At 35.7% G+C, this 12,114-nt stretch overlaps 1 protein-coding gene across 1 annotated transcript in view; it reads right to left on the bottom strand.

Moving 5' to 3' along the window:
- Positions 1-1,505: 1,505 nt before the first annotated feature.
- Tsen54 (tRNA splicing endonuclease subunit 54) overlaps positions 1,506-12,114 on the bottom strand; it is a 113,613-nt gene continuing 103,004 nt past the window's right edge. Inside the window, exons 5-6 of the mRNA XM_081731561.1 lie at positions 8,944-9,112; positions 1,506-3,430 (exon numbers count right to left, since the gene is read on the bottom strand). Coding sequence (XP_081587687.1) covers positions 3,256-3,430; positions 8,944-9,112 — 344 coding nt within the window. The 3' untranslated portion in view covers positions 1,506-3,255. The remainder of the gene's footprint in view (positions 3,431-8,943; positions 9,113-12,114) is intronic.

Below are 12,114 nucleotides of genomic sequence, written 5' to 3'. Positions count from 1 at the left end.
AAAAATGAATTCGATGAAATTAGTCCGGATATCGAATGGATTTTGATCCAATGCATATGCTAATGTGCAACTTAATCAGTAGTTCTCACAAACTCATACACATTTCCGAAATAAAACTCTTTGAGAATTAAAATACATTATAATGAAAACACAGCAGCTAAAACACGAGTAAAACTTAATGCAGGACAAGTGTCGAAACTAGTGGGAATGAAAAAGGAAAAAGGTTAGAATTATGCGTGTACCGAAAACGAATTTACTATTGGATCATTAATTCAATTGCATTTTGTGGATGATTTAGCAATATCATATTCCACTACACCAGCGAAAGCAAAAGACAGTGTGCACAACTAAAGAACATAAGTTTGTTACACATCATTAGTGAAAAACACAGGTAAGTTTCAAAGTTTGAAACTGGCAATTTAACAAAACAAGCACTCGACCACATCTGAAATAATCTTAGGATTTTCATTTTAAATGTTTACAAAAATCTTATTCTTCGAATTACACTGACACTTAACAGAATTTCCTGACTTTACCAGGTTTGTGTCGTAAAATTGTTAGAGCACTAACCCTAAATCAAACCTTATCCTATATGTTTTTAGTATCTAGTCCTGTAATCTTCTGCGCTGCACGGCTTACTTACGTAGTGTTGAAAGATATACGCAGCTGCCAAAAATTACAGAACTAGATACTAAAAAAATATACAATGAGTTTTATTTAGGGTTAAACAATTGTAGTATGTTGAGAAATTTATATATATATATATATATAACAAATAACTATGCTAAGACCAGCAGAGAGGGTAGTCTTAACCCCAACAACGAGCACCTGTGGGAAGTACTGAAAATATTGACTAAAAATACATTTAAAAAAAAGAGAAATATATTCAGGTTAGTTGTAATTATTATGACAGATTGTTTTGGCCGTTATAGAGTTTGTATTTAAAGATTTCATAGCATCTGTTTCACAGGATGTTATGAAATCTGGAATTAATCGGAGAACTGATGAACAACTTACTCTCTCAAACGTTCCATTATATTTCTTCGAACTTTCTCCAAATTTGAAGATTCATAGAATCTGCTGCATTTATCCTCTTCTGAGGTCTCATTACATATCGGTTTGCGTCAAAGTAACACAAAATCTGCGTTTCAATGTGTGATAGTTGGTATTACATATTGATTCTGTGATTTTGTGTTGCGACGTTAGTATCGCAAACTTTGCGATTTACCTGGAGATTATCAAATTGCGGACTTTCATTGCATAGAGCTTTGATTTCAAAATTAGAGATAATAGTAAAGTGTATGGGTTTTAGGTCAGGTGGGTTTAATCCTTTTGTAATCCAATGTCTGAAAACTCCATTGTACCACTGGTGTAAGATTTCTGTGTAATGAGGTGGCACTATTGGTTCCAACTTTATGGTGAGTATTGTATAATACGTAAGTAGCAGCGCCAAGTCAAGCAATCTCAAGGTGACAACAGAAGGAGAAAGAAGAAAAATACCGGAAGAACAACAGAAGTCAGAAATGATTTAATTTGATGTAACATATATAAATTGTCTAACAAAGTGTGGGGAGAGGAGTAACGGTCGGGTAAAACAAAATTTAGAGATACCATTACCCATCTTGCCCTCTAGTAGAATCGCCTCTGCTTCTCTACATCTTAGATTGCAGTTACAGCTAATGTATCACATGCTTGGCAATTGTTCGTCAATTAGAAATCAACGGTTGAATTAAACACGAAAGTTTGCATATGCTAAAATAACAGAACCAAACCATAAAAGAAACTACCATTTCAGTTTCAGTCTCAGAAATTTCAGTTTGATTCTCAGAAATTGTAAAGTACTCACGGATTCATTTATTATCTGTGTCATTCCATTAGTTGATATTCTAAAAACAACTGCATCACAATACCTTCAATATAGGCAATTAAAAACTGTGCAAACACAAAAGTATGTACGGAGTTAGCTACAATACTTTTTAAAATTTTTAAAATAAATAACTACAACATTAAATATCAAACAAAGAAAACATTACTTTCTTGAAATTTAGAAGTAAATAAGTGGAGCCTGTCTATTCCACCTGTGCCCTCGGAAACTATGCGAAATATATTTCGGCGCCAAACCCGCCGCCCTCTGGCGGATGAAACCCTCATTTTGCTCAGGGAATAAGTGAATGACCTCAGCTGTGATGCCAATTTATCATTCAGTCGTTGGTCTTGACGAGTGAAGATCTTAGGTTACTTAAAGTGGCCAATAAGACAGAGCACGGCGAAGTCAGCGAAATAATTCATTGTGGCAACGCTTCCGCATCCAACAATTGAAAGATAGCGGCCGCAGCAACTTTTCCCTCCTCTTTCGACGGAAGTATGGGAAATCACATATCGACACCAGCGCCAGCAAGGGCACAGTTGAAAGAGAAAGCCTCTGTAATATTTAATATCAAACAACAAAATAAAAATTACCTTTGTCAACATTGATGGAACCTAAATATTCCGTCACTGGCAATGCTAGAACTCACTTTGGAATCATTCCCTACTTAAAATAGTAGAGGTATATATCCTAAATTTTAGGACTCTAAACAGTGCGTCTAGTAGTTAAAATTACAAAAACATTATACAGTCTAAATAAGCTACTTTTCGTCGGGAAGTTTATGTATTTTTATTTTTTAATGGATTGCTCATAATGAAAATAATCAAGTAGTGGATTTTACTTTCATGCAATGTTGCCGTATTACGACAAAATTTGAGTGCTATTCATTTTAAGTTTCACATTTTAGGTATTGCTTACGTGATGCTTTTAAAATGAAATTACTTATTTAAAAATAGCTTAGGAAAAAGAAAATGCAGTTTATAGACTCACATTTTATCAATGTAGTTTAAAATAGTTACATTTACTGGAGGGTCATGCAGAACACAATGTAAAACGAACGTATTTTATATATAGATCTAATTTTAACAAAGTAACAGTACTTCTAAAATCATAGAATGTACTACGAACATACCACCTTAATATCGTATCTTAGGACACTGCAACTCATTTTGCATAGGACTCTTCGAATATCCATCATAAAATGATTTAAAAAAAAAAAAAAAAAAAACTTTTATCAAGTGACCTACGTCTGTTTCACACTTAAACTTTGGTAAACTTAACACAATACTGTGTGCAGTAATTCGCAACGCAACACAAACCATGAGCTTTATCTTGCTCTTCTTGATATTAAATAATTTTCCGAAGAATCTGTGACGAACACAGAAAAGTCATTCACCAGCAAAGTCTTCCCCACTGAAATCATCTTTGGGTAAATGAATGGTTGAGAACGTAAAGAAACTGACTGAGTCAGGCAGAACAACGGCGAACAATAAAGGAACATCGTCCTGTAGTCCTTTCATAAGAAGAGCAATTTCACTTGGGTTCGGAATAGGATCTTCATACCTGCAAATATAAAATAATTTATACTCAACAGAATAATAATTATTGCAGAAACATAAACTTACCGATTATTTAGTACTTGTATACAAGGTACACTCATTTTCAAATGATTGTCGCATATCTATAACTGTCTTCTTGTAAGAATATAATTTGATAATGATTTTCCAGGGTACTTTTAATACTGATACTATGTGTATAATCTGGAAATGCATATTTGTGGTAAATTTTATAGGAAAAGAATTATAAATACGAAAATTAGAGTGAGTAAAACAAAATGTTGCTAAATGAACAAGAAAGTTTTATTTTCGTTTTATTGTTCTTATTTACTGCTCTTTTGATATGAAATTTGCCACATAACATGTCTTTGCCGACACATACTAACACTATACGAAATACCGGGTGAATTCGTTATCAAATTATATTCCTACAACAACATATTTATCAACATGCGACAATAATTTTGGACATGAGTGTACACATGCTCCTTGTCCTTAATTTAATGACAGATTTAAATAAATAATAATAAAGAAGAGGCCAAATATTATTCACTTTCAGCATATAGATGTGCTACGCTCTGAAATTTTAAACAACTGTACGTTGATATAATAATAATAATAATAATAATCCCTTATAATTATACCTTCCACTGAAGGCAAGCTAGAATTATTCAATAGCTTTATTCACACTCTCCTCAATAAACATGCACCTAAAAAAACCAAAAGATTTAAAAAACCTGCTAACCCATGGATCACACCAGACATTTTGCAGCTCATGAAAGAACGGGACTTGGCATATCAGAAATTTAAATGGTCCAGGAAAATTAATCCTAGTGATTCTGCCAATACTTTTGAAGAATATAGAATCCTCAGAAATAAATGTACACAAAAAGTTCGAACTGCTAAAATTAGATTTGCGGCTGATCTATGCACTCAAAGTAATAACCCCAAATATCTTTGGAATAAGCTGCGCATGTTCGGTATAGGAAACCGTCAGACTGACGTACAATCTATACACATTCCGCTTAACGAACTAAACGATCACTTTGCTCAGGTCCCTACTATAGACGATGTTACAAAAGAATCTACTATGAAAAACATACGCGAAAACCCAAGCACCCAAGAAAAATTTAAATTTAGAACGGTTTCTGTCCTAGAAATAGAGGTAGCTCTGAAAAAAATTACATCCAATTCAATAGGGGCGGATGACATCCCACTACAATTCCTTAAAAAGATCAAGAGATATATTCTGTTCCCTTTAATGGACATATGTAATTCCTCTCTACTTTCGGGTTGTTTTCCTAGCCAGTGGAAATTTTCTCTCATTCATCCCCTCAAGAAAATAGCACAACCACTAACGGCGAACGATTATAGACCAATAAACGTGACGCCGTGTATTTCGAAAGTTTTGGAGCATATTGTATTAAATCAAATGTCTGATTTTATAACTTCCCATGATCTCTTATGTCCATATCAATCTGGCTTTAAAAAAGGACACTCCACACATACGGCTCTTATAAATTTTACAGATGACATTAGAGAAAGCATAGATAAGAAACAACTCACAATACTGTTACTTTTAGATTTCACTAAAGCATTCCAGTCGGTCGATCACGAAATTCTTCTAACAAAACTTAAGTCACTCTTTCATTTCACAGATGCGTCGGTTAAATGGTTTCGTTCGTACATTCAGAATAGATATCAGCGTGTTTCTGTTCTGGACAATCAAAGTTCATGGACAACTGTGCACTGTGGAGTTAGTCAAGGAACGGTCTTAGCACCGATTCTGTTCTCTATGTACATAAATGACTTGTCTCAACAAATTCGCCACCATAAATATCACTTATATGCAGATGATGTTCAAGTATATACTTCGACAGATCTTGGAGACATAAACGACACTATCTCACTCATAAATTTAGACCTTGAGCGCATAAGTGCCTGGGCCCAATCTAATAATTTATATCTAAATCCCAATAAATCTAAATGTATCATAATAGGTTCGAGAAATATCCTCTCCAGACTGCAGAGCACCGCACTTCCTAAAATTACATTAAATGGCACACATATAGCTTTTGATGAAAAAGTGAAAAATCTGGGCCTCATATTTGATCAGAATCTTCTATGGGCGGATCATATAAATCATGTATGCAAAAAGGCGTTTGGTGCACTGCACTCTCTATACCGTTTGAAAAATACGTTGCCTTATCCAATTAAGGCATCTATAGTACAAAGCCTTGTACTATCACATGTTGATTATTGCATTGGAGCTTATGGCAACGTAAATAAAGAAGCGCTAAGAAAGTTACAGAGGGTTCAGAATGCATGCGTTCGGTATGTTTTTAATCTTAAACGTTCAGATCACTTGACGCCATTTTTTAATGAATTGGGCTGGCTAGATATCCAAGCTCGCTACATATATCAATCAATGACAATTTTATTTAAAGTTTTGACATTTGGTGTGCCTATATATCTTCACAATAAACTACAGTATGTTAGAGATAGCCACAATCGTGATACTCGCTCTAGCAGATCAACACTGCTGTCGATACCTCGTCATAATACGAATCAAATAGCTAATTCATTCACAATCTCTGGTATTAGAGAATGGAACAGACTTCCACCAGATGTAAGGAATTCAACTTCAATTGTGACATTCAAAAGAAATTTGAAGCAATATCTGATAGCCTTAGCCAATGTACACCAATCTCGGGAATGATGGTTTTTTTTTTTTTTTTTTCATAAAGCTGAGCAGTAGCAACCAATTGTAAACAGAAACTTGAGGTATGTATCTATAATACTAGGTTAGTGGGGAGGTATGGGGGAGGGGGGAATGTATGGTAGTATACTTTTAAGAATATATATATCGTTCTGTGTATGCTGTATGTATAGTTTTCTTGTTTTTATGATAAATAGTATGAGGGTATGGGGTATGTAAGGGAGCAGATTCGTGTGTAGGGGTATATGTGTGTGTGTAGGTATATATGCATTAATGTAGTAATTGTATTTTTTATGGATTTGACATCAATTGTAGTATGTATATCTTGTATACATTTGAGTTGGTTGAGTGTAAGAAAAGGCAAACATAGCCTTAACTCTGCCGTTAAATAAATAAATAAATAGAAATAATAATAATAATAATAATAATAATAATAATAATAATAATAATAATGATGATGATGATGATGATGATGATGATGATGATGATGATGATGATGATGATGATGATGATGATGATGATGATGATGATGATGATGATGATGATGATGATGATGATGATGATGATGATGATGATGATGATGATGATGATGATGATGATGATGATGATGATGATGATGATGATGATGATGATGATGATGATGATGATGATGATGATGATGATGATGATGATGATGATGATGATGATGATGATGATGATGATGATGATGATGATGATGATGATGATGATGATGATGATGATGATGATGATGATGATGATGATGATGATGATGATGATGATGATGATGATGATGATGATGATGATGATGATGATGATGATGATGATGATGATGATGATGATGATGATGATGACGACGACGACGACGACGACGACACTTTATATCATTATAGATCTTGTTAAGCTGGAAGCCACAAGAGCCACAAGAGCACGTATCATATTAAGCAAAATTGAATATCATAGATGTGAGTCGGTTGCTGCATCTTCAACGGAAACTAAAAAAGATTTCATGAATACACGTTAGTTGTATATGATTCGGAATGGTCAACGTATGATACGGTCTAGCCAATGGAAGAAAGAATTCAAATGTGGGCGCAAAATTCTAAGGATGATCCACAAGGGCAACCACCCATAACTACAGGGCCAAGCGTGGTTGCAAAAATCAAGCAGCTCGTGGGTGTTGATACACGTGTGACAATTTCTCAACTAGAAAGATGTCAGTGTAAAACATATTATATGACATCTTCGGCATGAACAAATGATTGCAAAATTAATTCTCACTTTGTTTACACCTTTCCAAAAATAGCAACACGCGCAGTATGTACTAAGCATGTTGGATATACCTGTGAGAACTTCTTTAAACAGATATATGACAATGAACAGAAGACGGTACATACATCTACTTAATCCTGAAACGAAAGAAGTGAGCAAAACATTTAATATCTTTCAAACGGTGCAACCTACGGTAAAATTTACTACATCAGGGAATTTCCGAGAAAATTGTACATAAATTTGATGTATCACTTGCACCTATTCCCATTTGAAAAACCGGAATTTGAATCCAATATGGTGGATCCAAGACGGCGGCCAGGGTGGGTAACATGTGTTCAGAGAAGCAGTTCTTGATCCAATTTGTTTTGTATATGGCCACATTCATGTTCAGTTATATCTAAAGAAACTAAAAGCGATTTCGTGTGTCCGAGCGTTATGGTAGTGTATGATTGAATTCCGAATATATGAAGGCCCATAAATATGCAAATTACTACAATGCACATTGGACTTCGGAGAATTTTGCATTTGAATCAATTTTACACGAATCCTGAGGGGACACTTCGCGAATGTACCTTATTAGGCACACCTAGCTCCCTAGTAGCTTGACTTAATCGATTTGGATGGAATTCGCTGGAGTCTTCTCAAATTGTATCAACTTCAATGTCATACATTTTCTTCCCATACGTTATCTTCCTCACAAATGTTCCAGTTTCAAGGAGTGCTTTATGCCACATTGTTATTGAATGTCCTTCTGATGGTTTGCGTTTTTCCCTTTCTGCTATACGGTGAACGGCGTTTTTAACACAGACTGACCGACAATACAACTATTCACACCAACTACACAACGAGAACAGATTGAACATTATCACGAATACGGAGATAAGACTTACAGTGTGGCCAGCACAAAAACCTGAGTTGCTTTGTCTTTATAAGAACCTGAAAATACGTACTGAGTCATAAATTAAAAGTTTGTTGTTGGTAGCGTTGCTACCAGACACATTTTGTATTATACTGGCAAGCTTCACTTCGTGTTACGCATAGAGTTAACGAACAAATCATACGCACTATTTTTTTAAAAGCTTTTACTCCTGAGCCTGATGAAACGAACTTGCCAGACACGATTTGATTATTAGTGGTGTAGACAATCACACAAACACAAAAGTGCACTAAAAGACATAACTACACTTTCCCTACAATGTTTCATCACACAGAGAGAAGTAGAAAGAAAAGAATAAGAAAAAGTACAGAAAAAACTGTGAAGAGTGCAGGTATGCCAGATTGGAAAGCAATCTGAAAGCAGAAGGATTTCACTGGTGGAGGATAAAACTGGGCGACGAGTAGACAGATAGGATTGTAGGAGAGTGAAGGAATAAGAAGTGAAGAACTCTTATATGGTAGGGGAAAAGAATATAGAAATAAAATCCAAAAAATACTTTTGGATTATTAAGAAAATGTACTAGGAATATATACAAAAAAAAATAATAATAATAAAATAAATAAATAAAGAAAGAAAGAAAAATACATATACATACCATAGAACAGTCACTCGATAGTTTGGAAGAGTTGGAGCTGCTTTCTTGAATGGCACATTCGGGAGGTAGAGATCGAAGCTGATTTTTAGATGTCGCTGATCTTCTGAAGAGAACACAAACGGCTCGAATTCTGCTGGTTTAATTATTTGTAGTTTCGAAAGAATATTTGCTGAAATAAATTTTAAAAAATGGTTTAATATCATACTTGAAAAAAAAAAACTAACCAAATCGCATTACTGTGATGAACAATGTAAAATACAGCGTAGTTCATGCGAGTATACATGAAGGAAAGGAAGAAATTCAAAACGAAGTTTTCCCAGTTGCGAAAAAATCGTCCTTCTGTGGTTTTACGAAATATTTATTGTAAGCATTTACTTAAGGTTTAATTTCAAGTTAGTTTTTAATAGGTTTGTTCCATACATTTTCTTCTAATTATTGTTCTATTTGGTCTAGGAATTGATTCGTGCGGTTGGTACGCACACATTGAAGCTGTAGTACAAACACAAAATACATAAATACCTTAAGAAAAATATTGTCCATCGCTAGCCACCACTTTCGCCCATCTGTCAGGCAATGTACGGATTCCGTGGCGAAAGAAGTCCTCATCCTTGGAAGCGATCCAGTCAGAGACCCATGTTTCGATATCTTCTGAAGAAGTAAACCGCTGTCCAATCAAATCGTTGTTCATGCAATCGAACAAGTAGTAGTCCGAAGGAGCAACGTCTGGTGAATACGACGGGTGGGGTAAAACTTCCCATCCGACATTTTCTAAATAGGTTTTGACCGGTTTTGCGACATGTGGGCGAGCGTTATCATGTTGAACAATAAGTTTATCATGTCTGTTCTCCCATTCTGGTCGTGTTCTGGCCAGAGCTTGCTTCAAACGCATTAATTGTCGTCGATAACGTTCTCCATTCATAGTTTCACCCGGTTGCAGCAGCTCATAGTACACCATACCTTTCATATCCCACCATATGCACAGCATAACCTTTGCACAGTGAATATCTCGTTTTGGTTGTGATGGACCTGGTTCACCTGGTTTCACCCAGGTCTTTTTTCGTTTAGGGTTCTCGTAATGGATCCACTTCTCATCACCCGTAATAATTCGATGCAGAAACCCCTTTCTGCTCTGTCGTTGAAGCAGCAATTCGCAAATGGTTTTTCGTCTTTTAACGTCTCTGTCTTTCAATTCATGTGGAACCCAATGTGACATCTTTTGAATCATTCCCATGGCTTTCAAGCGTTTGGAGACTGTTGTTTGATCAACGCCTAATGCTGCTGCAAGTTGTTCCTGCGTTTGACACGAATCCTGCTCGAGCAATGCTGTCAATTCTTCGTCTTGAAATTTTTTTGGCTGTCCAGCTCGCTCTTGGTCTGCCAAGCCGAAATCACCACTTCTAAACCGTGCAAACCACTTCTGACACGTTCGCTCAGCTACAGCATGGTCACCATACACTTCCACCAAAATACGATGACTTTCAGTCGCACTTTTCTGCATGTTAAAGTAATGCAGCAGGATACCCCGCAAAAACACTTTATCAGGCACAAATTGCGCCATGTTCACTTAACTACAAACTGGTGTTGTTGACGCTTTAATCCACTGCCCTATACTACGAACGATACGCGATGACAGGGGTTTGCAACACATGTGTGGATACACGGAACTGTGGGACGCTCCGTTCGTTGCGCCATCTCTTGTCCACCCGCACGAATTAATTCCTAGACCAAATAAATACCAATTAGTACATTTTCTTTTCTTGTTTTTCTTTTGCAAAGATTTGACTAAATCTAAGCCTAAATGTGATTAAATCAAAACTTCTACACTTGAGAAAATGAACCTACAGTTTTCCAGTTAATACCCAACGTCTTTAAATATGGAATCCAGAATGTTAGCCGTTCCTTTGCACCTGTTCAAAATATAATGCTCCCAAGCATTTTCTTTGGGGAAAATATGTGTTTGCGCATGAAAAGTATTCTCAGTGTATAATAGTTAATTTCATTTCAAGAAACCAAAATAGCTAGCTGTATACTAATGTAACAACTATTCATCGAATTTTATTGCCTCACCTGGGAAACATTACAGAAATATGTATAGATTATCAAGTATATTTTTGTTCACAAGAGAAGAATGTCTGGAAGCTCGTGGATATTAGTACAGTGAAACCTCTCAATAACGGACACCAATGGGACATGAATTTTTGTCCGTTACTGAGAGGTGTCCGTTACAGAGAGGTTACAGTAATTTAATTTCTCGCAACGGTAATTGTATGGAGTAATATACAGTAGATATATTATGTATGAGCGTAAATACGTAAAATTCAATATGAAAATACTCTATTTAGTACGTATTTGAATTACTGGAAGGGATGAAGGAGAAATTAATTTATGTTAAATAGTATTATTGCTGGGTGATGTGTTAATATATGAAAAGGCAAGCTATTGGGAGTGGTGTTGACTCAGTCCCAATCGCAAAGAATATCCTCTTAGAGAAAGTTGCTTTACTAAGAATGTAAGAGAGGAAACATTGTTCTTTGAAAATGTTATTGTAAAACAAACAACGTTTGTTTTGTTATCTATGAAATCGTTGGAAGGATGCAAGTTCCAGAGGAAAAAGGACTAAATTTGTTAGGGAAGGGAAGATCTTTCGTATAGAATTCTTGGCCATACGACTGACCCTGCATGAGTGTTATAGCTTATTGAAGGTTTTCTAGAATTTCCCCCAGAAAGCAATTTATTGAGGGCAGAATAAAAGAATTTGAAGTTCAGCTTGAAGGTGTTCTGTTTGATGGTTCACCGGCCTAGACTCATGATAGATACTCTTGTGGGGAAAATACTTTTGTCTCCTGTAATATATCGCAGAATCGAGAAAAATTCCTGTCCGTTATGAAGAGGTTATTGAAACGTTTGGGGGAGAAAAGGACTGTCCGCGTCCGTATCTGAGAGTGTCCGTAAAAGGGAGGGTTTTGTTCCATAAGAGAACATATATTTTTGCCGGGACAAAAAATCTGTCCGTATTATAGAGGTGTCCGTTATTGAGAGGTGTCCGTTAAGGGAGGTTTCAATGTATTGTGTTTGGTAACTAGAAGTGATAGGCGGGTGATTAGGCTTTCTTATCATCTTAAGGTTGTCGATCGCTTCCCTAGTCTTATCACTTCTATTTTTCATCAATCG

Source organism: Thermobia domestica, chromosome 11 (assembly GCF_964235325.1).
Source record: "Thermobia domestica chromosome 11, izTheDome1.hap1.1, whole genome shotgun sequence".
NCBI classification, from domain to species: domain Eukaryota; kingdom Metazoa; phylum Arthropoda; class Insecta; order Zygentoma; family Lepismatidae; genus Thermobia; species Thermobia domestica.
Note: the sequence above shows the minus strand (reverse complement) of the source record. Positions and strands in the feature narration are given on the sequence as shown.